The following is a 27,567-nucleotide window of genomic DNA, read 5'->3' on the forward strand; positions in this document are numbered from 1 at the left end:
TACTGAGGTGAAGGCATTCAAAACCCTTACTTCCACAGGGCACACTACATGCAAGCCCAGTCATCTTGGAGTATCTGCTGCCTTGTTTTACTTAAGTCTGCTACCTCATCCCTCGTTCCGGTTTCTGTTTCTTGTGGTGGTTGCTGTCATAATTCTAAGTAATCTACTTTTACCACTATTTCTTAAATTACCAACTGTAGTTAGTATCAATTTTTTCACTTGGGAAAATAAGAACTTTATATTCTAAACTTTACTTTCTGTTTATTGGTTAATAAAACAGACTCCTCGAAACAAACATATCTTACGTTTATTTTACCCCTTCCCCACCTCTCGTACATCTCAATCCCATCCACCTGAATTATAACAAGTTTGGAATGTATCCTTCCATGACTTCTATAAACAAAGACAGATATTCACATAAATTATGTTTAAAAAAATGGGATTGTTATACACACTTAGCAATTCCTTTCAACATGTATAGGCCTTACCTGTACTTGGGTATTACATTCCATAGTATAATGTATTCAATCATTCTCCTATTCTTGACATTCAGATTGCTTTTTTGCCCTTACAGACAATGCTATTTAAATATCATTAAAATACCATGTATTTTTTTCTTTTTTTTTAATGAATACGGTTTTCCAAAGATAACTGTTCTCACAAGTGCTGCCAGATGACTTTCTCAAGGTCATCAGCAGTGTACAAAACTGGTTTTTTCTGCAGTCTTGCCAAAACTAATCATTTCCTTAAATTTCTGTGAATTTGGCAAATATTCCACCTCCTTTGCTGTTTTAATTTATACTCTAATGGCTACTTGAAACTTTTGTTCTCTATTAACATCAATATGTAAGGCTTTCCCAGTTTGTCATTTGCCCTGTTTATACTGTCTTTCGCCATGCAGACACTTTAAGTTTTTATATTATCAAATCTATTTTTTTCTGTAGTTGCTTTTGGAGTTTCACTGTTAAGGTCAACTCTATCCCCAAACCATAAATAACTTCTAAAATTAAAAATTGTTCCATTTAGATCTATAATCTCTGTAGTATGAGGTAGGATTCTTATTTCCAGATGAGTGCCTATTCATGCCAGTACCAGTATCATGATTAAAATCATCCTTGTCCAAAGGAATTGAAACATCAGTGCCCATCTATTGTTCCCTGATCTATTTGTTTTCTCCTGTGATAATGTAAAACATTACCTGGCAATAGTTATCCACTAATTTTCAAATATGGGGGAATTTCAAACATAACTTTAAAATTATGTCAGTTACGGAAAATCTTTTGAGATTTTTGACTACATTATATACCAGTTTGGGATGGCCTGATGTACTGCCCTCTCATCCAGAAGCATTTTTCTCCCTCAAGGTTTGTTGCATGCCCTTAAATACAATGTTAGAATTTAATTATGTAATTGCTGCACTTTAGTTGTCAAGTTTATTACTGGGTTTATGGTTTTTTGTCACTGTTGTGATAGGATATAATTTTCCACTTCTAGTTTTATTGATAGTTGTATTTTTCTTTTCTAACTGACATCAATTTTCTTTTTACTGTGTTTCCCCGAAAATAAGACCTAGCTGGACAATCAGCTCTAATGCGTCGTTTGGAGCAAAAAAAAATTAATATAAGACCGGGTATAATATAACACCGGCTGGGTCTTATATAAGACCGGGTCTTACGTTATTTTTTGTTCCAAAGGACGCATTAGAGCTGATTGTCGGGCTAGGTCTTATTTTTGGGGAAACACAGTAGTATTTTCCAAGACTTAAATCCAAAAAGTTTTATTTTCTCAAGGTTTATGGTATTTATTGTATTAGAATTGATAATAGATAGATCCCTGTCTTATTCCTGGATTGGACATCTCGTACATATTTTGACCATTTATTATTTTTGCTGTTAGTCTTTAAACTATCTTGATATTTTAGGTACTTTTCTATTCCTGTTACAGGAAAGGCTGCAGAATTTTCATTTACTTTTTCAGCTATGATATCAAGAGTTGTTTTTTTTTTAATTTGATGTAATATGGAATATTAGAGGTTTCCTAAAGGGGAATGAATTCTTGCTCATGATATATAGATTTAATCTGCTAATGTTTCATTTAAAAATTTTGCATCTCATTTGGAAAATTGGCTGTTTTTGTTGTTACTGTTTCTGGGTTTTTGTCTTATTCTATCAGCTTTAAGGTGGATTAAAGAGATTTTCATCTTCAAGTCTTTAAAATCCTTATTCATTCATTGAGAACTAGCTAAATTAAACTGTAAAGTCATTTGGCCTGAACCTACTTAAAATGGTAGTTTTCTATGGTCTTGGTCTTTTAGGGATTTTTTTCCCTCCTCTAATAGAGAATCATCCATTTCAGAGTTTTTAAAGTATAGCTATAGAGGTGTGTGATCTCATTAATATTTTATTATAGTTCTATCTTCTTTCTCCTTACTGATACTACTTTTGTTTTCTAATCAGACTTGCCCAGGAGGGTTTTGTTTTGAAAGAATCAATTTTTGGTGTTATCATTTTTACTACCTTTACTTTGTAGTTTTAGCTTTTATGTAATTCTCACCATCGGTTTTTCTTTTGGTTATTTTCTAATTTAAGTTAAATACTTACTGTATTTTAGTAATAAAACCCTTTATACATTTTCCTCTGAGATAACTTGTTTCTGAAGTCCTTTTCATCAGCTTCTGGTTAAGTCATAATTTTTCTTGTGGTCCTTTTTAATCTGAAGATGATTTAACTGCTTATTTTCTAAGTATCTTTTAAAATTTTTTTGTCAGACATTTATGTTAGTGATTTTAATTTCATTGGAAATGTAGTCTGTTAGTCTGTTTGAAAAGTTAATGATTTCTCTGGATAAGTACTTGATTGACTTCTGTAAATATTCCATGGACATAAGAAGAGATTTAATTCCTTATAAGTGACATAATTCTAGTGATTTATGTAGGAAAATATTAAACTATAACTGTAGAGAGAGAAAAGTGTGGGGGTGTTATATACACATGTGCACGCACATGCATATATTCCTCTTCTTTTTCAGAGCCATTTGAAAGTAAATTGCTGTTGCCAAGATGTCTCCTTAAAAATACTTTTTCATGCATCTCATAACAATTAAGGTCATTTTCCTTCATAACCATAATCTTTATCATACTAAGAAAATTAACGACTCCATATGTAATATGCAGTACATATTCAAAGTTCCTCAATTGTTCTAAAAATTATGAACTTTTTTCCAGTTCAGGGTCCAATTAAGATTCATTTGTTTTGCCCCGCTTTTCGTTTTCAATTGTTTTTCAAAGCATGGACATGCAATGACTCAGACACTTGTCTTATAGAATGTCCCTCATTCTAGATTTATTTTCTGTTTCTTCATAATTTCAGTTTATGCATTTTGGCAAAAATACAGGTGACTTTGCACAACTTATGCGTCATATTGGAGTCACCTATCAGATTGTTAAACTACTGGTAATACCAAGTTTGGTCATCTGGTTAAGGTGGTAACTACCAGCTACAGCTTGCTGTAAAGGTTCTGTTCTCTTTTTAGTGTTAGTAACCATTAATGGCTGTGGGGACAGAGCCCCAAAAAGCAGTTTCCAGGCTCTCGGCCTCACATAGAAAGGTGCTGGCTCAGGTAGTAAATGGCCATCAACTGTGATCAAATGGCCAGCAGCTGTGGCTAGTTGGCCGTCAGCTGTAACCAGTGAGCCATTGGGCACTAATATAACTGCCATGGCTACGCTAGCAAAAAAGGGGGGCTAGCAAGAAGATGGTGGCTGAACCTGCAAGCGGCACAGTGAGGGTCTAGAATTGTGTGGCTCCTGGTTCCTGTGTCTCCAACCCAGCTGCCAGTGACAGTATAGTAGTATGACTCCCCTACCTATGGCTCCGTGGGTGTTCCTTTTTGGCCTCACCATGTCCTGCGTTCTTATGTGGAGAGTGGGACCAGAGACCCCGCATGACACCCCGCACGACACATGGCGAAGTCGGCAGGATCCCCTGCACTACAATGGCACTTGCTTTGAATCATGTATCTCACGAGGAGTGGCATGATGGTAGTAATGTAATTCTATTATCCCTTCTAGATAGTGGACATTCTCTGAAGAACAGCTCCCCTTCCACACCTGCACTTTTTTGTTTACTTGGGATTTTTAAAAATTATTGTTAGCATCCATTACTTCAGTGGTTCTCAAAGTGTCCTCTGAGACCAGCAATATCAACATCACCCAGAACTTGTCAGAAATGCAATTCAGTAACCTAGGCATCTAGCAATCTGTTTAGTCCTTCCCATGATTCTGGTGCTTGCTCACATTGGAGAACTGCTTTGTCTTTGTCCCAAATTTGCTCAGTGGACACCTGATAGGCAACTACTGAATAAAAGGATGAGACTGGTGTGAGATACTGGAAGACATCCTGGATAAAGTGGTAAAGTAGAAAAAGGACAGGATCACTTTTGTGTCAATCAAAAAACGAAAGGCAAAATGTTCTCCCAGTAGTTTGGGGGTAGGAGTGGCAAACCTAACATCTTATTTTACATCCCACTGTGTATTTTGAGTCTAACTTTTACCAGGAGCTGTATCACTTTGATTGTGGAGAGGAAGAAAGGGGAGCACTGTGTGATCAAGTATAATTCAGGGGAAACTATTGAAGGAAATGCTCATCTCTTGTTCAAAGGAAGTCCGAGGTGCTGTGCTTGTGCCACAAGGTCAGTGTGCTTACACCACCATCCATAATGAAAAACAACTCTCAGGCATTTGTACGTCTTGCATTTTCTCCTCTACCAGCTTACTGCCCAGGTGAGAAAGCTTAATTGTAACCTGCCGAATCAACAAGCTGACTCTTGGGAGCATCAAACTCGGTTACGAGTGAGAATATTACTGACAGCTGAATTTCACGCTAGAAATCTGGGGTTCAAGTATCTGCACTGCTTCATCAGGGGCCGTGGGTATCTCTGAATTTGGGCCACTTGTTTCTCTGTCAAACAAGAGGTCCTACTTAAACAATCCTCTAATATTTCTTTTTCCCATCCTACCGAGCATTTTCCAAGGCCGCCGATGGAAAGGGAGTGCCAAGAAGGGTCAAAAAATGGCTGTCCCAGAGATCTCCAGACCCAGCGCCAAGCCTGAAAAGAGCATTTATGTCCGGGTTTTACCTTCAAGGTTGAAGTTCCCGGCAGCCGGGGAGTGTCCCAAACAGCTATAGCCCAGTTTCTAGCCCAGCACACTCGATAGAGCTGACGCTTAAAGGTCTTCGAACTTTTTTACTAGTAGTTTGTAACAATTTCAACCGGTAGAGCCAGGATAAAAACGACAGCAGTACACCCAGGACCCGAAAAAAATAAAAAAATAAAAACCACGATGGGAGGGGCGGGGCTACAGCGCGGAAGGGGCGGGACGGGACGAGATAGCTCTCCAACGCCTTCCGGGCGTCAGCTTAGTGGCGGGAAAAGCGGCCTGTTTTGAGACGGCGTCTGCAGAACCTACGCACTATTTCATTGAGCCAGCCCGATGGAGAAGCCATCCGAGGAGCAAGCTGCCGCGGAGCCCGCGGACTCCGTGGGGGAAGGCGGGCCGTCGTCGGTCGCCGGCGGCCAGGCGGCGCGTCCCAAGGACCATATGACTCTGCTGCTCAGGTTGTTTTCTTCTGGCCCGCTCGGCCGGAACCGAGTGCGCCTTGTGGCTAAGGGCTCCGCCTTTCTCTACGTGTGGCCAGAATGGTTCGAATTTAGACTCAGCCACTGAACGACTGCAGCATTCAGTTAAACTCCTTAAACCCCTTTCTTCATTTTCGAAAAGGAGAGAAAAAAATACCCTCGTAGCAGAGTTGCTCTCTGCTAAGTTAAATGAGATACTCTGGGGCAAGCGTTTAGCGCAGTGCCCGGGGCCCCGATTTTCCGGCGGGTTATGGGGTGCATCCAAGCCCTGAGCTACTGGACGGAGATGGCCCCTCCCCTTTCTTTTGTAGCTATGACCCTTTTCAATCCAGAAGCTTTATTTGCTGTATTTTCTACCAAAAGGGCGATGTTTATACTTTAAGCAGTTGCTAGGGGAAGATTTGATGAAAAGGGCCATCAATCTTGTAAGCCAGTGGGCAAACCACAGCCCTAGGCCAAGTCCATCTTCCTGTTTCTGTAGCCCTTCAAGCTAAGGATAGTTTTCATGTCTTAGGGTTTTAGGGGGAAAAATCACGAGAATATTTAATAACTCGTGAAAGTTATATGAAATTCAAATTTCAGTGTCTTTAGGTAGAGGCTTATTGAAGCAGCTTTCCTGCTACAAGGACTGAGTTGAGTAGTTGCAACAAAGACCATCTGACTCCCAAAGCCTGAAATATTTGTTACTTGGTCCTTTACCGAAAAAGTTGCAGATTGTGTTCTAAATCACAAGGGAATTTTTAAAAATAAGCATTGTGACTGTATTTTACCTTTACCATTGCTTTGGAATGGTAAATGTGTCTCATCAAATGCATGCCTACTTAACATCTAAGAAATTGCTCTTTTCATTTGGAATTTTGAAACCTAAGAAATTTACGGAGCTTTAGAAATTTAATGTTTCTTAGCTTCTTAAATAGGTTGCAAAGGCACAAAGCAGTTTTAGAATTATGAAACTACCATGTAAATGTGAAACATATTGTAAGTACAGCTTATAACTAATTATTTTATCCATAGCTTTTCTACTTATTTTATATATGATTTTGAAGTTAAGTAGAATCATAGGACAACTAAGAAGCTATATGAATCACTTATCTATCCAAGGATTAGTATCTTTGTTGTTTTTCTGGATCCTCTGAGATTACAATCTGGTTGTAACTCATTGCAGTGTTAGTAGGTTTCCCCATTTTGATCTGGTTCTTTGTGTAGCAGTTCTCATTAAGCTCCACCTGCAGTGTGGCCTATTAATTAATTTTTAAATAAATTTAATCAAAATTTTAACTTTTCCTCACAGATGCTGTTTTCCCACTGTATTCCAGTTTGTTGTCTTCCTCTGAGGCCTTAAAGTTCTTTACACCCATTTTAAATAAAATGAGGCCAAACTAGAAGACTTTAATGCTGTTTCTTTATATTCATTTTGTTGCATTAGCTTCCAAAAAAGATGAGTTGCTTTATCATACAGTAATGAGTAGAGCCTCAATAAATATATGACTTTCTCTTCTCTTTGTCTGTTTTCAGGCTGAGAGCACAAACAAAACAACAACTCTTGGAATATAAATCAATGGTTGATGCAAGTAAGTATTTTCATTTTCAAATAAGGTTTTGTGAGTTTGATGATGAACAGTACTCTAAGGAAAAGAAAATCAACATTACAAAAAATTGTTTACTTAGGGAATGGGAGTGGCAGCACAAAGCTGTACTATACCATGTAAGAAGGCAAAAAACAGGCTTGCCCTGGCCCTCAGGAACTAGTTAGGGACTCAGGAAATAGCGGTAAAATAACTAAATAACGATGCCAGACAGTTAAGTTCTACTGATCAGATAATTGGGAAATTCCTGTGGGCTGAAAGAGTCATAGAAATTGCTATCAACAACTTGATTAAATTAGCAGATCAAATACTTGTTAAGCAAGTGATCTGAGACCTATACTTTGAGAAGCACTGGATTATAGGAATGAGAGGCAGAAGGGAAATCAGCTTAAAAAGACATGAGTAACAATTTTCGATTCTAAACATAGAAAAAAATTAAATTTATCTTTTAAAATTACTAATCCAGAAGTCTTTGGGACCAAGAGTAAAATAATGGGTTTGCCTTCCTAAAGTAATAACCAGCTATTCACCAAAGATAAGTTTTGGTGAATCTTTTCTTCTCTATGAAATAAGCTTAAAGAATGAAACCAAATACTACATTAGGTTTAATCAAGAATTGTGGTGGAGAAAAAACAAGGGACCTCATAGATGTCTGAGTCACTTCACCTGAATCCATGTTTAAACTTAGGCAATTTTCAGACTCTGCACAAGCTCTTTATATGTATGCTAATATAGACATACAGTTGATATCATTTGATACTGATCATGTTCAACATTTTGTACTCCTTTTTAAAATAAATTCTATCATTCTAAAACTGTTCTGTCCAGTATGGTAGCCACTAGCTCCGTTTAACAAACTCTTGCAATGTGGTTAGTCCTCATTGAGAAGGGCTATAAATGTAAAATACAGAAGAAAAGATTGTGAAATATTTCATTACTAATTTAAATTGCATGTTAAAATGATGCTATTTTGAATGTATTGGGTCAAATAAGCTACATTAAAATTATTTTTACTTCTTTATTTTTGTAATGTGGAAACTAGAAATTAAAAATTGCATATTTGGTTTCCGTTTGTGGCTTACATTATATTTGTTTTGGACAGTGCTGTTCTAAACTGTTGCTGACTTCAAAAAAATTATTTATTTGTAGATGAAGAAAAAACTCCAGAAGAAATCATTCCAGAAAAGCAAATTGAAACGTATGTCATATTTAAAATCTTATTTGTTGTTTTTACTAAGATTTAATAATATCCATCTTGTAACATTCTTTTCTTTTCCACGTTTTTTTTCCAAGAAATTTGTTATGCATGTATTGAGAACTTGTTGATACGGGATGTAGATTTACATGTACATGAGTGATCATATTAGCACTTTTGGCATCAACCCTTAATAAGATACTTATCAAAAGTACCTCAGAAGGCATCAGTTTACCAAATCTGTAAATGCATTGGTGTGGTGAGCCTGTAGAATTCTTTTATTTAGATAGACGCATTTTACTTTTTTCAAAGGTGTGTATATTTATTTCAATAGTGACTTTTTCTGATATTGCTGAAATTCTTTTGTTCATGCTTCTTTGATAGCAAAATTGAAGACCTGGAAAATGAAATTGAAGAGGTGAAAGTTGCTTTTGAAATGAAAAACCTTGCGTTAGACAGGTAATTATTACATTTTAGGTATAAGCATTGTGAAGTGAATGAAAATGGGTATGGCTTGAGGTGGAAAAAATATTTTAGTCCAAATGAATTAATCAAGCCAAATGATGATTAGGTAATGGTCACACATATTTTGATCCTGAGAGAAATGTTGTATCATTCATTAATGCTTCATTTGAAGAAGTTACATAAGATAGGGTTAATAAGGAAATGTCCATCTAAACAATGGAGAAAGTATGAGGTTAAATCCCATTCAGGGTTTGAAAGGATTACATAGACTCGTTTATTCCCATAACTGTTAATTGAATAAAAGAATTGTCAAGTTCAAATAACATATTTTTAATTGTAAGTTTTGCATCTCTATTTTAAAATTCATTCAACAAATATTTGAGTGATTGCTAGGTCTTGATATACAGCTATTAATAGGGCAAACATGGTCTCTTACAGACTTTGTGACCTGCATTAATAATCTCACTTAAGCGAATGACTTTTAAAATTACTTTCTTTTATTTCTGGCCTTTCCAGATGAATTTCTTCATACATTTAATTTAAAAGTAGTTAAAGTGCTTTTAATTGCTTCTAGTAGTTAGCATTTTACTTCATCTCATGCTGGCTCATTATGTAGATCGTATTTTTTTAACTAAGATGACTTTAAAGCTATTAAGATAACTCCTTTTAATTAAGCAAATTTTTTGTGTGTGACAGAAGGGAATAGCTCTAATATTGCTGAACTGATTGCCTTTTTATTACTTATTTATTAGTGATTTGAATTTAAAAGTGATTTATGGAATTTGTTTGTATAAAGGCATATTTTAAAGTTTAAAGTATGGCTTTGTATTCCCAAACTCTTTCCACTTCAGGTCCTTATTAATCTACTGTGTAGTGCCTTAAAGCTTGTTGCTTCTTCCCAGCTGGCACCAAGGTGGCTTGGACAACAAAGCTCAGGCTGGATTTCAGGTCTACTCCACCCCTCAGCCTCAGCAATCAGCAATGCACAACCAAATGTAGCACCACCATCCATCTTAGTGTTATTTCATATTTCTGTGACTTATTTATCAAAGTATTTCCCATACAATATTGTTTTAAAACCTACTTATGTTTCACGTTATATTTAAAGAGAAAACAATCTTTTAACTTCTCATATTTTTAAATTTTCGGTGTACCATAAATGTTATCCATGCTTTGTAATACAAGCTTTTTTTCTCTCATAGGATGCAGCTTTCAACTGCACTTAAAAAAAACCTCGAGAAAAGTAACAGCCAGACTAGGTATTTTTTTTATGTTTGTTTGTATTTCTGTATTTGGTAAGGATGGGAATAAGAAGGGGGATCTACATGTCTTTAGTTTTGTGAATTTTTTAAATTAACTCTCACTGCCAACCACCTTTATCTGGGGAATAAGAAAAGTGATAGAATTTTTGTGAGCCCTCCTCAGAATTACAATAACTTTTATAGTCCTGCTGACCTCTTGTTTGGGTTGCAACTCTAAGAAGCAATGTAGGTTTTATCCAGACAGTCTGAAAATTTTGAAGGAAAGTTTTGAAAGTTAATTTTAATTCATTACTTACTGAAAAATAGAAACAATGCTATCTCATTTAATCCAACAACAACTCAATGAGAAATAGAAAGTATGCTCTTCCATTTTTCATTGGCAGAAATGAGATTGTATAGGTTAAACAACTTACCAACGAATATAAAATAAAGACTGGCAGTCAAGATCCTCTATAATCTGGTTCTAAATGTCTGCCCTCAGAGCCTTACCTGTGATCTCATCTCCCAAAGCTCTAAAAATCTTATAAAATAATCTCTGCCCATCAGCAGCAGAAAAATGCCAAGATGGATCTAGGCACTTCCCCTATCTTGGCATCTTAGTCCAGACTGATACACATTGTCCTTATATTTCATTTAAATCCAGAATTACATAAATCCTAAAATCAGAATTTGAGCTTTCTAACTATTGCTCACCCAGAAAATGAGAGCTTAAAACATTATTGAGTTAAAGTGGTGCAGGACAGGTTCATCATAAAGTGTACAACCAAGTACAGCTGTAGCTAGTAGAAAATGAGTTCAGCTCTTCCAGGTCTCTGCAAAGGTTCTCCCTTTTCAGCCTCCCCAATAAACTCTTTCTACAATATCAGAATAATTAGTATTATCACAGTGATGACACTGCTGCTCGCATCCCACACCTACTGACTCAGAATCTGAAAACCAAGGTGCAGGAGTTGGGAGCTTGGCTGGGGGGAGGGTGGCTGGCAATCCATATTTTAACAGGCCTCCCAAGGAATTGTGGCACTTTGAAATATAAGAACTATTCTTGCTCAGTCTTGTTTCACACCCTTATGCTCCAGTCATTCATTGCAAACTCCTTGGTTTAGGTAATTACTTCATGTCCTTTAAGATTCAAAGTTTTCCCTTGTTCCACCCTGCACAATTCTTACAGTGGTTCATATCCATTCTTGGTTGTAATGAAACCATTCTATGGTTGTGGATTTATTTTTCTCCCTCACCACCAGATTCTTTCCTCTATGAAAACAGGTGCTGTGTTTTATTCTATTTTATATCCCTGGTGCCTGGCACAGTTCTTGGTATGTAATAGGCACTCAGAAATATTTGTTGAAGAAATGGGGATAAAAAACAGCTTATTCAGTGAAACTATTCTGTATGATACTATAATGGTAGATACATGTCATTATACATTTGTCCAAACCCATAAAATATATACCAAGATTGAACCCTAATGTAAACTATGGACTTTGGGTGATTATACTGTGTTAATATAGGCAATATTGGTTTATCATTTGTAACAAATAGACCACTCTAGTGAGGGACATTGATAGTGGGAGAGGCTCTGCGTGTATGGGACAGAGAATACATGGACTTACCTTTTGCTCAATTTTGCTGTGAACCTAAAATTGCTCTAAAAAATAAAGTCTATGTAAAAGAAAAAAAACCAAAACAACTTATTAGCAAGTTGTTAGAGTTTTTTTCCCCTAGATAAGGGTCTTTTAGAAATGTTTCTCCATGCTTAAATTTGATATTCTTTGTTGTCTGTGACGAAAAATTTTTCTAGGGAATTGTATCTCTACTTTAAAACAGAAATTTAGTTTACATCAAACTTTTCCAGGTTTATTTTGTTAAATGATAACTTTTATTGAGGTGTACGATGAATTTAATGAAAGTAAATATATAATAATTGAGTCCTTTATTGAGATTTATTACTTTTAACTAAGGTTAACCATATTTTTTATTCCTTTTCAGTGTGCTCATGGATAACATGAAACATGTATTAAAGCTAAATAAATTAATAATGAAATCACAACAGGTAACTGCACATTAGGCTGCTTATGCATTCTCATGATTTCAGTAACACCTTCTTGCTGGTAACTGTTGTATATGATTAAGTAGAATTGCCCAAATGGACTGGTATGGTTGAAATTTACTGGCTTAAGTTTTCTCTCTCTTTTTCATAACTCTATTATTTTTGACTAATGTTACTAAATACCTGCTTATAATTTAAGCCACTGTCTTCTCTTGTTGTGTGGAAATGAAGGAATTAAAAACTGGAGCTTTAGAAAACATGAACTAAGAGATAAAAAAGTGATTTAGGTATTATAGGTTTGTTCTTAGGTAATGTGCCTTAATCTTTTTATTTCTAATAAAGGAATCTTGGGATTTGGAGAAAACATTGCTTGATGTTCGAAAGAAGAGATTTGGTATGTAGAACAGCTTTTGGGGTTTTTTTGTAGAACACATTTTCATTTACTGTGGAGATTCATAAGGCCAGATCTCTCAGCTACTGAGAAATTTCTTAATTTTCAAATTTCTTAAAATTTTGAACATCGCAATTTAAAAAGTTATATATACAGTGCATTTTGCTTGATGTATTTTTGCTGTTTTATAACATTAAATCACAAAATTAATACATTTTCAGTGGGCGAAAATCAAATGATACAGAAAAGTATAATGTGAAAATCATGCCTCCTTCCTTTGTGACCACAGTTAAGCATATTTACATATACATAATTTTTAAATGATCAATGGATACATAATAGTTCTACAGCTTTTTAACTTAATGAACATGAGATGCTTTTTGCATTGAAATTATTGATTTATTACTAATAAATAATAAAGGGGGGCAGCCGATTAGCTCAGTTGGTTAGAGATCAGTGCTGTTAACAAGGTTGCCAGTTCAGTCCCCACATGAGCCACTGTGAGCTGCACCCTCCACAACTACATTGAAACAACTACTTGACTTGGAGCCAGTGGGTCCTGGAAAAACACACTTAAATCAATAAAAGTTTTTAATAAATAAATTACTGAAATGTTTATTTCAAAAGTAATACACATTCTCTGTAGAACATTTGGAAACAAAAGTATATGTAGGAAGAGTTAAATTTTTTATTTTATCATAGAGATAATATTCAATGCTTATTTCTTATAAAATTGGCATTGCTTTATTCTATGTTATAAACTGCTTTTGTTTTGTTTAAAAGTATACACATGATTTATTATTTTTAAGTATACAGATTTGCCTGGTGGTAAGCAATGTTAGGGTGAGAAGTAGCCTTGGTCATCTATTCTTTTTTTCTTTTGTCATCTGTTCTAATTTCCCTTTGGATGTCTAACTTTTTCCATTGCATTCCAACCTACTTTTGGTACATGAGTGTCAAGGAATCAAGCTCCTGAGACATACCCATTATGTTTTCAAACAGTTTAATTCTTAGAACATTTCAGGAACTACAAAAAATGGTTGATGATGTTTATCTCTGGAGAAGGGAATCTTACTTTTCATTGAAAATTTATCTTGTTGCTATGTCATTTTTTTAAATAAAGGAAGGAAAACTATTTCCTTACATATATCTCCTGCCTATTTTGGTAACCCAGAGTAAGTCCTCTTTGACATGATGTCACTTCAAACATCTGTAGACAGCTATCATTGTCATAGATACAAACCGTGGACATTTTCATTGTTAAGTATAAAATGAAAACATTGGGATTTTGCACCAGGGAAGTCATTTTCAGATCAGTAAAGAAAGAACTGCAACCGAAAATGCTCATTAAAAATTTTCTCTTGACTGAAATAACGAGGAACTATTCTACTTCATAATTTTTTAAAATTCTTATTTGTAGTTTTCATATACAGTATATTGTTTTATGTTTAACCTAACAGAATTAAAACAAGCTTCAGAAAGTAAGCTTTTAGAAATACAGACTGAAAAGAACAAACAGAAAGATGATTTGGACAATATGGAAAATTCAGACAAGATAAAGGCCTTACAAGGAAACCTACAGATGGAGATACAAATTACTACAGTTATTCAACATGTGTTCCAGGTAACATTTATATAAATTAGGAAGGGATGTAAAGAACTTTTTAAAAATATCGATTTTATTACTTTCAGACTTAGAGTTAGTCTTGGATCTTAACAAAATAATTCAGTACTGAAAATTGGTCTGTTTACAGGTATGTGGAATTCATATGTATTTAGTGTTTAAGGCTTCGATTTTTTCATTATGGTTAGCGTCGGGCTTTTATAATGATTTTTAGCAACTCTGTGGAGGCAGAATGGTGTAATGGTGGAGAGCATTAGACTCCAGTTGGGAGGTGGTGGAAAACGTTGATGAGGATGATGGGAATCTAGAGTTAAGACCCTGTTTTTTACTTAATAGTTGCTGATCTTGAGCAAATTATTTAACTTCTAAGCGTCAGTATTCTTGCTTAGAAAGAGTGGTTGTGAAAACTAACGAAGATAATTCATGTCAATCTATTTAGCAGGGTATCTGGTCCAAGTAAATTCTCAATAAGTGTTGGTAGAAGTATTATGTCAGGTACTCAATGTAAGCATCTGTTCCTTTATTCTGGGGAGTTGTTTGTTTTTTGGGTTTTTTTGAGTTATAAAGTATCTCTGGAACTGTTGAAATACTTAAAATACCAGTTTTCAATTTTGAAGATGCACAGTTAAAACTATCTATTATAGGTAAAGCAAATGCCTCTTATGTGTATAGCATATCCTTGTAGAATAACGAGGTCTTATGTCTCACCATAAGAAATTCTTCCCCAAGTCTTATACCTACTTTTTAGTAGCAGTGATTCAATTAAGAGTAATGAAATCCCTTAGGCTAACCTCAAATGGAGGATTGCATCATAAGTACAGAATCATTTTAATTTTCTTTGACACATGTTCCTTCCTACTGCTTTGAGACTTCTGTTATTCTGCACTTCCTAGTTTTTATTCATATCCTCTAAACTAGTGTTAATTTTCATTTAATCAACTCATTGCTTTGTTCAACAGAACATAGCTTTGGCCAACTTAGAAGCTCTCTTTGATCCTAAAGGAAGGTCTTTAGGGGTTCAGTCATGTTTGAATGCTTACTTCCACTTGCCTTTGTAAATTTGCCTGGATTTATACACATTTACCCTTTTACTCACTAATAGCAAGAATGTGCCTCATATAGGCCAAAGATTTAAATATTTTTGTATGTAATAATATACCACTTATACTCTAAAATTTTTAACAGTATTTCAATTAGTAACTCAGTATCATTGAGCCATAGTTTTTCAGAGAATCATGACCAGAAGTTTCATTAATTATGACCCTACTAATTTCTCTGTTGTCTACCACAAAAATATTCACCTTTCTCAGGGTCTTGAAACTTTGCAAGGGCTGAAAACTAAGCTCTTCTTTTACCTCTTAAAAATAGAGCATATTACTTATGCTTAAATTGTTTTTCACTATGAAATTACAAAGTGAACTATGAACCACAGCTGCAATCTTTTTCCTTTAACCTAGGATACCTCTGCAAGTATCCTTAGTAGATAAAAACTGTCCACAAAAACTAATGAAGCATAAAACATTGTTAATATTTTAAATACTCCCTAGTACTATGGGGATCAAGACTGAAACCTTACTGAATGTGGAAATGAGCATACAAGAACGTATTATTCTCATGATCACAGAGTAAATGTTCACACCTAGTCTGGTAAATATTTGTTAAGATCAGTGAAAGGATTTTTTAAATCTTGTTAAAGCAAATGCCTCTTATGTGTATAGCATATCCTTGTAGAATAACGTTAAAAAATTTAAAAATTTTTGTTAAAAAATTTAAAGTACTTAATAACTTTAATTTGAAAATTTTTTTTGTATTACAGAATCTCATTTTGGGGAGTAAAGTCAATTGGGCAGAGGATTCTGCCTTTAAGGAAACTGTTCTGCAGCTTGAGAAGAATCTTACTATGATCTAATAAGAATTCTATTTTAGCATTATTTGTTTCTGACTGGTGTACCATTTAAAGAGCAAATTTCAAGTGAAATATTTTTTCCATGTTTTTGGAACAATTGTAATACTGCGTTTGTTTTTTTAGCTGAACACTGCAGCATGGAATCTATTGTTTTAAATGTGATAATTAAAGTGACTGGCATACTCTAAAAGAATCTGAAAATCTTAGCCTTGCAAGGGCCCAGAAAGACATCATCCCGTCCAGATTTCCACTCAATGGGGACATTTTTTTTTTCATTCATGGAAGTCCCAGCTCTCGTTTGGATACTTCTGTGGATTTCTCTGTCAACAAAAATATTAGAAAAATTATAGAAAAGCATATCCACATCTTTATTTTTTTTAACTGTCAGTTGTATTTTATTTAAATTTTATATTTGATTTAGCTCACTACAGATTTTTTTTTTTGTATTGAGATCTAATTGACATACAACCTTGTGTAAGTTTAAGGTATACAGCATGTTGATTTGACTACTGTGGCATTTTAGCTAACATCTCCAACATGTCACATAATTAATTCTTTTTTGTGGTGAGAACATTTAACATCTAGTCTATTAGCAACTTTGAAGTATAGAGTATTGGTATTGACTATAATCACAATACTGTGCCTTAGATCTCCAAAACTTACTCATCTTCTAAGTTTGTACCCTTTGACCAACATCTCTATACCCCCACCTCCAATCCACATCTTTAAACAGAGACCCAAATAAAGCACATCAACCTTAAAAAGAAAAAAAAACATAAAGTGTTAACAGTTATTGTAGAGGAGTTGTGATTTTTTTCTTTTGTATTTCTATATTTATCAAGCATTACTTTTGAGTAAATGTTGCTCTTCTAATTAAAAAATAGAACTTGCCATCTTTTATACATCCCATCTCATCTTTTGAAAACTAATTTGAGCTCTTTATTAATTTGGAGCCCCTGATTATTTTTATAGACAATGTAGTGTTTTCAGCATTCTTTAAAAGACCTTAAACTTGAAAAGATGCACTACAATTGGTAATAGCATTTGAAATCTGTTCTTTTCTAAACACTTTTCTTTGAAATATTTATAGTTTTACTTCATTTTGATAAATCATTTCTTTGTAATTTTATTCTTTTTGCCACTGTATTCTTGAAAATTGTCTATATAAATTGTTGTGGCAGTTGTCTACTCTGAGACTCTGCCCCTAGCAACTCCTGCCTCCCCCCCCCCCCCCCCCCCAGTGTTTCTCTCCTTACTACCTGGGGCAGCTGTCTTATCTAGACACTGCCACTGGGCTTTCTAACTTGAATAAAATGTTTTCTTGCTCTCCTAAAAAAAAAAAAAATTTGTAAAGCAAGTTATATTTTTCTTTTCTTACAGAAAAATATTATTCTGGAATGTGCCTTCCTGATCCAAATGTACAGCATTAAAAACATTCATGCACACTTTATTAATTATTCCCAACTCAAGTACCATGTTTCCCTGAAAATAAGACCTAGCCAGACCATCAGCTCTAATGTGTCTTTTGGAGCAAAAATTAATATAAGACCCAGTTTTTATTAAATGTAGTTTCATATTTTTTTAATCAAGAAAATCAGAACTTGTGCTGAGTACTTTATATTGTATCACATCAGGAGGCTGTCATGCCTGCTGAGTTCTGCCTAACAGATCCACAGCCAGTGTCAGCAGCAGGGTACATGGAACAAGAAAGGAGGCAAAGGCCAGGTAAGACGGGAACATTAAGAAGACAATGCAAGAGGTAGACTCATTGCAGAGGATGACTGAAATGAAGCAGGAGGAAAAGAAGATAGATTTGGGGATTGAGGCAGTCTGCAGCCTCAGCTTCAGTTACTTTTATCATCTGTATCGTAGAGAACTAATCCAGAAGGGCCCTGGATGAGAATTCTGTGAAGGAGTATGAATGCCACCACTTAGAAATAAACCCACAGAGAAAAGTCAGAGCGTTTTCCTGTCAGATTCCCCAAATCAAAATCCGTAACAACAGCCTCCGTACCTCGCTCCACTCCAACATGGCAAAAATGTCCAGCCCTACAGAGACCAAACCGCATAGAGTCTCTGCTGTTTTCCAGAAGTATTCTGGGGAGGATGGTAACAAGTGCAATCTCTCCAAGACTTGAGTTTCTAAGCTTCATGAATACAGACCCGGCTGCCTTCACAAAGAACCAGAAGGACCTCAGTGTCTTTGACTGCATGATGTAAAAACGACCTCAACTGTGCTGGGCAGCAGATTTCCAAAAAATTCTTACTGGCAGCGTGGCAGTAGCTTGCCATGACTCCTTTACCCATTTGCAGAAGTATAGCTGAGGAGCCCTGGGAGCTGGCCCAGAGCACTCCTTTCTTTCTGGCCTCCGGATCATCTCAGATCACATATACTCTGAGCCTGGCGCACCCACCACCCCATGCAGGCCACTCCTGCTGGTAGCAATAAAACTATTGTTTTTTAAAACACACACACACATAAATCCATGCCAATATGACCAGTAATTTGTACTGCATTTGGTATTTTCTGAATTTATCAGGTATTCTCAAGAGACTTCTTGGTATTAGAGGACTTGGAAAGTTTATCTTTTAATAAAAGCTGTAAATCTTAGGACTTCTTTGCCCATTTTCTCCATCTCTTCCGCAGATATAAAAGAAAATGGAAAATTATTTAGAAAAATAACCAAGAAAATCTATCTTTTAAATCATTGCCAAACAAGAACCTAATATTGTAAGTTTTCACATAGAAACTTCCTGTTTGTATGTAAATAGAAAGTCTGTCTACCAGGAATCTAACCTGCTGTTGCTTTTGAACGTTCGTCCCCCCAGCATTACTGAGGTCATTGACACAATTATAAGATTTAAAGTATACAACGTAATGCTTTGATAATCATTTGAAAGGATGATTCCTTTTTATGTCCTTTGCCCATCTAATCACTTTATCAATCTGATTTTTAAAATATGTGCAGCTAAAAGAAGCTTTGAAAGCTTTTTAAAAAATAGATTTTTGGCCTCTACAGACGCTGAATCAGAAGGGCTCATATTTGGACTCGGTAATATTTCTAAAAAGCTCCCCAGATTTAGACACTACAGACCCAGATCATTAAAACCAATTTGCCATTCTAGATATTTACCATAGCTTAAGGCTACATTATCTACAAAGTTATGTTAAATAGCCACAACATATTCTGTATTAAAAATTATAACAATGTAAACATTAGTTTGCCATAGAATTTAACATGGGGTCAATATAGATGGCTTGTTTCAAAAAGAAAAACGAACTTTTGAGTTCTCTCAAATTTGAAAGAGGCAACAGTTTAACATCAAAACAAATAGAGAAAACGAACAGAAGGCCAAATCAAGCAATGCCAATAAGCAAGGGCATATGATATGGCTTCGTTTAGGCCAGGAATTGACCTCTGAGCTTGCCATTAACTCCCAAGTTTTAACAAGATTGTTCATTGTAGGAAACCACAATAGATTTTATTATTTGGTTTCAGTTTAAGTTTTGGACTATACTGAAGGTAGAAAATTGCTTTGTGTAGAGGAAATGGACTTAGATCACGCATGGTTAATGTGCAAAATACAGTGGTACCTGGGTTTTCCAACGTAATCCGTTCCGGAGATTGTTGGAGTTCTGAAACTTGAAAATCGAGGCACGGTTTCCCCCTAGAAAGTAATGCAAAATGGATTAATCCATTCCAGACTTTAAAAATCAACCCCTAAAACTGGAAATTTGCATGAATTTTACTATCTAATGATGCCATAGATCCATAAAATTTACGGCATTCGTAAAACCGAAAGGTTCATCAATGGAGATGTTGGAAAACCGAAGTACTATAAATCCAACATCACAAACCTTCCTAAGCAAAACAAACAATGGGACACACATGGGTCAGTTTCTAGGCGGCAAGAGGGGTGGGGTAGGGTCAGGCACAGAGGGGTGGAGCTACCTCCACCGTGGAGGAGGATCCCTCTCGCTTGCCCCTCCTCGGCGACGTCACACTAGGGTCCTCCCCGCAGCTGCCTACTACTCCTGTTACCGCTGCGGCTCGCGAGCGCCCCGGAAGTTGCCCCTTCTCAGGGGTCATGATGGGCAGCAAAATGGCGTCTGCCAGCAGGGTCGTTCAGGTAAAGAAATTCGGTCGCCTTTCCCCACCGAGGGCGGTAGGGATGGTAGTGACTATAGCTAAGGCTCTGGGGAGGAAAAGCAGTGGCTGAGACTGCGCGGTGACCGCGGCCCTGAGTAGGGCCAGCGGCGCCACCCGGGCGTGTGTGTGAGAACTGGACCTTGAGCCCATTGGGTCGGGTGGTAAGCTGGTAACCGGAGCTGAGGGTTCGAGCCAGGCCTGCGGGAATGTCGCATTTCAGCAGGTAGGCACATAGCTGCGTTGGGGTCCCTGGACTGTCCTCGGTCAGGACCTCTTTAGCCCTCCTAGGAGTCTGCGGGCTTGGCTGCCTTGGCTATAGCTTGCCCAATCGGCATCTAGTATAGTCTGTGATGTACCGGATCAGCCAATCAGAAGGAAGGCGGTAGAGGCGAGTGAAAGGAAGCGAACTCTCTATCTGACCCAGTGTCCCTTCAAGGTCTTGGGAATGGCTGGAGACCTGGCTCCGTCCTCGTCTGGGGCCGGTTCTCCCCCACTAGTTCAATTCAAGTGTCTAGTTACAGGCCAGATGGGAGGGAATTAAAAAAAAAAAAAAAGTATTATCGAAGCTTAACTGTAATGTATGTTTTAGTGTTGGTTTCCCAAGCTTTTTTTTCTGAATTTAGATTGGCAACTAGAGGAACTATATTGTTGACCCACGAATCGGTTACTAACTCATGATAGCTTTAATGTTTGCTTCTCCAGCTGTGGTCTTGAGGTTAAATAGGAGAGGTAAAATTAGATATAAAGGGACACAATTTCCACTTTTGTGATTGGTTTACACGATCTTTTTAAAATCTGAAAGCGTATTATTGTATAATTAACTTTTAACTTTGGTATGAGAAGTGCATTTCCCTTTGCACAAGTACATCTTTTAAAAGACCGTTTCTTAAAGCTTTTCCCAGCCTAAAAGATAATCCTACATCCCAGTCTTTAGCCCCATTGCAGCAAATGGTCGTCACTTATTCATTCAGTGGGTAGTTAACTAAAGATTCTATGAAGATAAGAACATCTGACAAAGGACTGGTATTTAGAATATGTAGCCCAATTTTAAAATGGGTGAAAAAAATTAATACTTCCCAAAAGAAGGTATCCAAATGACCAATAAGCCTGTGAAAACTTGCTCAATATCATTACTTGCCAGGAAAATATAAATTATAATCAGGAAGTACTCTTACACCTACCTAATGATTAAAATTAAAAAGATTGACAATACCAAGTGATAATAAGAATGTGAAGTGCCTGAAACCCTTATATATTGCTGGTAGAAGTATAAAATGGTACAGACACTTTGTAAAACTGTTTTGTCAGTTTCTAATAGTTAAACATACCTGCCCTTTGACCCAGCAATTCTCATAGGTTTATACCCAAGAGAAATGAGTACATATGCCTATAAAAAGATGGCCTAAAAATGTTCATAGCTGCCTTAGCTATAATCCCCAAACCAGAAACAAGTATTGGATTGTTTAATCCATTAGCAGGATAAACAAACTGTGGTATATTTGTTAAAATGGAATAGTACACAGCAATAATGAAGAACTACAGATACATGCAAACAAAAAAGATACTATGAGTTATGCAATAAGGAGTGGTTTGTCTCTTAACAGAGCCGCAAAGACTTGTACTCAGATATTCATAATACATTACATTAGCAAAATTTATTGAGTACCTCTGTTCCAGGCCTATGCTCAGTGGACTATAGTGCCAACAAGACAAACATGGTGCCTCCAAAGAGCTCAGAATCTGGCTGTTGATTATACCTTGAAGAAAAAGTAATATTTCAACATACTCCCTGGCACAAACTGATGGGAATTAACAAAGCATGGTGGCAACATTGAGTAGAGAAATCTGGCTGGACTACAGGGTATTGAGAAGTAATTTTAGAAGAGTAAATTACAGGTATTCATTAAATGTCTGCTGAATGCCCCGGAAATAAGACCAGGTCTTATTTATTTTTTTTTTTTTGCTCCAAAAGATGCATTAGGGCTTATGTTCAGGGGATATCATCCTGAAAAATCATGCTAGGGCTTATTTTCCGTTTAGGTCTTATTTTTGGGGAAACACGGTATTTTATATGTTTTGGCTGATACAAGAGCAGAAAGGCGATAGTTTATCATTTAGGAAATCATTTGGCTGCATGAGACACAGGAGGAAGATGGGTGGTTGTATTAGTTCAGGGTTTGAGATTTACAAGTAAAGTAAAAATAAGCCTCCAGCAAGGAAATTGAAAGTGCTGGTAAGGGAAGGTTCAAGTGTGGTTTCTAGGCTTAGTTTTCCCCTCATAGAGGTTACACTATTTTGCACTGCTATAGCAACAAATGACTGCCTGCTTCCCAACAGACTTATATTATCCAACTTGTATATTTTTAATAAAATCTAATTGATGAAAAAAATCTTTATGTAGTTTTAACTTTCTCTCATTATAAGTGAGGCTGACCATCTTTTCATAGGGTTAAGAGCCATTTTCATTTCTTTATCTGTGAAGAATATGTTGCCGATGTTTCTGTACTTACAAGTTCTTTATGTAGTATGGCTATTAACCTTTAGTCTATTTCAAAATTTTTTTACGTAGTTGTTTATTTCTAATTTGGATGTGTTATTTTTCGATGAGTAAAAAGTTTTTGGGGTTTTTTTTTGGTTTTCTTTTTCACGCTGTCCACATTACCAATTTTTCCCTTTATGGGGCAAAGGGTGATGACATAAGGATGACTGTATTACTGTTGAAGTTGTGTAATGTGTTTATCAGGATTTATTATACTACTCTACTTTTATGTATTTTTTTAAATTTTCTGTTAAAAAAAGAGGACCCCAAACAGTGTGGGAATTTAATCTATAGGGGCATATTGCATCACAGTTTTAAATTTCCAAAAGCAATGTTGAAATGGATTCTCTTTCCCATGTATGTATGTATGTATGTGCATGTATACATACTCACATGCCTATATAGTTAGCCCTACCTTACAAATGGTCTGTTCACTCACTTGGCAGATGTTTCCTGAGCATTTACTATGTACCAGACACTGCTGCACAAGTGTTTAATTCTCTGATACTGCTTTTCCAGGAGCTTAGCTCTCATGTCATCATTGGCTCATTTATCTATCCTCTGAACAATATTCTTAAGATGTTCGGGATACCATGGAAACACAAAGAAGTATCAGATTTTGGAACTGGGAAGTTTCTTAGAAGGAGTAATATTTGAGCTGTTTTAAAAGATAAGCAGTCAGAAAAAAAATAAAATAAAAGATAAGCAGGCAGGTCAAAGTGGAGGCATGGAAGTAGGGTAGGATTGGGGAGAGATTTCCCAATTTTTATTCCCAGTAGGGTAGGATTGGGCAGAGGACACAAGTTGTAGATTAAATGGGGAATAAAATGGCATGATGAATTAGGGAAATGAAAAGTGCTTCAAAATACCTGGAGTAAAATATACATAAGATGGTGGGGAAAGAGGCTGGAGAGGTATGGAGAGGTATGGAGAAACCAAATTATGACAGGCCTTGTGAATGCCAAATACGATTTGAAGTTTTTCCTGAAAGCTGTTGAACATATTTTAAAAATTTAAATGGGGTATTGACAGTAGTATGGATAGAACATTCTTTTAAGAAGCTGGGCTGTGAAAAGGAAGAAACAGTTACTAGAGGGAGAGAGAAGTTTTGTTTTTTAACGTGAAAGACTTGAGCATGCTTTTATGCTGAGGGAGACAACTACATTTCGGCATTTTCTCTGCAGCAGAATTATGGTGGTGAGTTTTCAGGGCAGTCCCAACGAGCCTATTTACTTCTCTAGTCATATAAAATGTAATACATATAATATACAAATATATTACAGATAAAGACACACCTCAATCTCACTAATTATACAGTAATTTATAGATTAGTTGAAAATAGTACTCTGTTCATTAGTCTTAGCATTGTATAGTAAGATTTCATATTGAAAGGTCCATTTCCATGTAAGGTACTCTGTAGCATTATCTGGAATTTTAGGGATAAAACAATACTCTTTAAATATCTGTTATAAAAACAGTATTAAAAAATATGTATTTCTGTGGGTATAAGAAACAGACTAAAATAAAGGGCTATCAAATGTTTAAACCTATTTTATGTTGGTTTTGGGATCATAGATAGTATTCTTTGTGGTTTTCTGAGTTTTTTCCAACTTTTTTACACAGAACATGTTACTTTTCTAGTCAGAAAAAGTATTTTTTTAATTACCTAATTTTCAATATGATTTTTATTCTACTCTAAACTACTAAATATTAACAGAGTGGGGAAACAACACTGATAAAAATGGGGAAACTTCCAATTCTTACCATTAAGCAGGGTGATATATAAGTCACAAAACATAAAATCAATGTCACCTTCTTCATAGGGTTGTTTGTCTTTGAGGTCAGTTGGCAGTACAGTAAAATATCTTGATGTATAAAGTACAAAATTATTATGAATAGCAGATAAGATTAAACAAGTTAATAGTTCATGAATCAGCTTTCCTGGTTGGGGAAGAGTAAAATAGTACAATTTAATTTGCTGTCAAATACTACGTTATTTTAATGAAGTTATCTATTTATGAGGTCCAGTATATTGTTTCTTTTGTACATAGTTAATGAGTTTATTTTAGTGTTTCATTTTTTTTCATGCATTTTATTTTTCCTTTAGGTAGTCAAGCCACATACTCCATTAATAAGGTTCCCTGACAGAAGAGACAATCCTAAGCCCAATGGTAAATTGTACTTTATTTAGATTTTTTAAAAAATGTATCATGTATATTTATACATGAATATCCTATTATAGACAATATTTTTCATTTTAAAATCAGGTAGATTCTGTAGCTTAGATCTAAATGGTACCTTAGGTTGCATGCACGTAGAAATCAACTTTTATTACCTCCATTTAAAAAGGTAATGACTCAACAGTAAATGTCTCTGAATTTTTTAATGATATTGAGTTTAATATGGGAATTTTCTTTCTTTCTTCTATCCTTCAGAAGAATCTCCCATGCTCATGTTTGCAGATATTGTAAGGATTAATAACCATATCTTTATTTCTCTCCCAGCTAAACTTTTCTTTCATTCACTTATTTATCTATTCATTGAATCAGTAACTTAGATTGCTGTAGTCCTTAGCAATCATTGCCTATAAATTAATGAAGATTCTGAACAAGTCCTATTTTTCTCTGACCCCTTTTACCAGCTCTTCTATCCCTGACTTTATTATAAGGTATTTGATCCTTAATTCAGGGAGAATTTTAACAAATTTTATACAGATGTTTTAAATTTAGATATTGTAAATTTAAGAGTAATGACTCTTAAAGAGTTAAGATATAGGTGATAAACACATACAAAGGTAGTATTGAGAAAACTAATCTCCTCTACCTTTAAAACTTTCTTATTCCCCATTGCAAGATATTACCTGCAAACTCCACCATGTGACAAAACTAAAGTAATGTAGGTTATCCATTTGTGTTGTACTCCCTCCCTAGAAATTTCATTATTTTACAAACTTGTTCAATTTAGAATTCACTCACTTAAAACTACCTCCTTATTTGTTTTAAGAACTTTATGAAATTATATATAGCTACTCAACTAAGGTACTCTATAGTTACCTCTCAGAATTATAATATTTATAGTTTCAAGAATGACTAGATTATTCAGTAATAGATAACTCAAAATAGTATTTTAAGACACCTGAACAATTTCTCTAATTACATTTTTTTTTAATTTCAGTATCAGAAGTTTTGAGATCAACAGGACTACCATCTCACTCTTCTTCAATTTCACAGCATTCTAAGGGAAGTAAATCACCAGATTGGCTGATGCATCAGGGTCCACCAGACACTGCAGAAATAATAAAAACATTACCTCAGAAATACAGAAGGAAACTTGTATCTCAAGAAGAAATTGAATTTATCCAAGTATGTTTTGGTCATTATCATCCTATTGTGCAATACATCTTAACATTTTTGGCTTCTGGAACTTCATATGCGCATTTACATGCTTTTCCCATTGTCACGGTGTGTCCATAGCTAAGACACAGATGGTCTTGTAGGCCAGGACGATGAGAAGTAAACCACATCTATGCCCTCAGTAAATGTGCATGAAGGACTATATGTGTAGAAATATAATATGGTAAACAGCAATAGATGTAATCACATGAAAAAAGCTCATTAGGGTCCTCAATAATTTTTCAGAGTGTAAAGGACTTTTGAGGGCAAGAAATTTGAGGACCACTGATCTAGGTCAACCGTGAGTCCCTTCCAGATCTGAAATTGTTTATAACATTGATGTGAGTGCACAAAAGCAATGAAAAAATCCAAAATTGTTTTTAAAAACTAAAAATCATTTGCTTAAAATAATGTAAATTTGTATAGTGGCCATGAAAACATTTCTTCTGTAAATTTAACCCCTAATCTTACTGTTTTATTGTTTTTCCTTTCAGCGTGGAGGTCCAGAATAATCACTGACAATGTGGCTGCTGTTTGTCATCAGACAAAAGAATAGTCTTTACAATAAAGGATTTCCAAAATGACAAATGAGAAATTGTACATTAAACAACTTTAATAAATATTCTGTAAAAGAAAAAAAAGAAATATAGAAAATTTAGATAGACACTTGTATCTCCTAATTTATGTATGTTGGTCAGCTTCTCCACAAGCTTACCTAATTGTTTATATACTTTATACTTATTAAAGTACACATTTTTAAATATTAACCTATTAATTTACTCTTGATTATCAAGTATTACCAGTTGTTGAACTATTAAAAGCACACAATGTCTAGTAAACTATCATAGGTTTAGCATAATTTCATTTTCTTTCAGTTTCTGTTTAGACATGGAAAGAATTTATCAGGCAGAATTGCTGCTTTTGAAAAGTGATTTTCCTGAAATTACATGAGGATCAGTGAAATAATGACTCCATTATTTGTTCTTAATTCTTAACATTTTTTCGTTCACAAAGTTACTGGAGTATAACTGGCTTTTAGTAAGCATATCCTACTCTAAATGATAAAAATATAGCCAAGGTAAAACCAGTGACCTTGTGGTATTAAGACTGGGAAGTTAACACAAAAGATTATTTGTAACCTATATTCATGTCAGAGTATAAAATGGAAAATAAGAGATCAAAGTGAAAATAGCATAGGAATAAATGTTTGACTGAAAATTGCAATTTATTGTTTTAGGGGTGTTAAGAAGTCTTGTTCTTTAGTTTATTGTACTGTTTTGATTATGATCATGTATGAAAATCCTGATAACCATTAACTTTCTCAAACCTGTTGTCTGAAAGTCTCATAAAATCAACCTAACTAGTTAGCCTT

The 27,567-nt window shown here is 35.3% G+C and overlaps 2 protein-coding genes across 2 annotated transcripts; both read left to right on the plus strand.

Moving 5' to 3' along the window:
- Window positions 1–5,364: 5,364 nt before the first annotated feature.
- On the plus strand, window positions 5,365–18,736 carry CENPH (centromere protein H). Its single transcript, XM_033110125.1, has 9 exons — window positions 5,365–5,616; window positions 7,153–7,208; window positions 8,373–8,421; window positions 8,803–8,877; window positions 10,086–10,142; window positions 12,132–12,195; window positions 12,535–12,586; window positions 14,044–14,207; window positions 16,024–18,736. Exons 1-9 carry the CDS (start codon window positions 5,492–5,494, stop codon window positions 16,114–16,116), a joined length of 735 nt encoding a protein of 244 aa, XP_032966016.1. The 5' UTR covers window positions 5,365–5,491; the 3' UTR covers window positions 16,117–18,736.
- A 1,358-nt stretch (window positions 18,737–20,094) lies between these two features.
- MRPS36 (mitochondrial ribosomal protein S36) lies at window positions 20,095–26,853 on the plus strand. Its single transcript, XM_033110127.1, has 4 exons — window positions 20,095–20,244; window positions 24,911–24,974; window positions 25,978–26,165; window positions 26,690–26,853. The coding sequence occupies exons 1-4, from the start codon at window positions 20,203–20,205 to the stop codon at window positions 26,705–26,707; spliced, it is 312 nt and encodes a 103-aa protein (XP_032966018.1). The 5' UTR covers window positions 20,095–20,202; the 3' UTR covers window positions 26,708–26,853.
- The last annotated feature ends 714 nt before the right edge of the window (window positions 26,854–27,567 follow it).

The sequence above is a fragment of the Rhinolophus ferrumequinum genome, chromosome 7 (assembly GCF_004115265.2).
Source record: "Rhinolophus ferrumequinum isolate MPI-CBG mRhiFer1 chromosome 7, mRhiFer1_v1.p, whole genome shotgun sequence".
NCBI classification, from domain to species: domain Eukaryota; kingdom Metazoa; phylum Chordata; class Mammalia; order Chiroptera; family Rhinolophidae; genus Rhinolophus; species Rhinolophus ferrumequinum.

Coding starts and splice junctions, on each gene's coding strand:
- MRPS36 (XM_033110127.1), top strand. CDS start 20,203: ATGATGGGCAGCAAAATGGCGTCTGCCAGCAGGGTCGTTCAG. Junction 20,245..24,910: donor CTGCCAGCAGGGTCGTTCAG/GTAAAGAAATTC, acceptor TTTTTCCTTTAG/GTAGTCAAGCCACATACTCC. Junction 24,975..25,977: donor AGACAATCCTAAGCCCAATG/GTAAATTGTACT, acceptor TTTTAATTTCAG/TATCAGAAGTTTTGAGATCA.
- CENPH (XM_033110125.1), top strand. CDS start 5,492: ATGGAGAAGCCATCCGAGGAGCAAGCTGCCGCGGAGCCCGCGGACTCC. Junction 7,209..8,372: donor TAAATCAATGGTTGATGCAA/GTAAGTATTTTC, acceptor ATTTATTTGTAG/ATGAAGAAAAAACTCCAGAA. Junction 8,422..8,802: donor CCAGAAAAGCAAATTGAAAC/GTATGTCATATT, acceptor CTTCTTTGATAG/CAAAATTGAAGACCTGGAAA.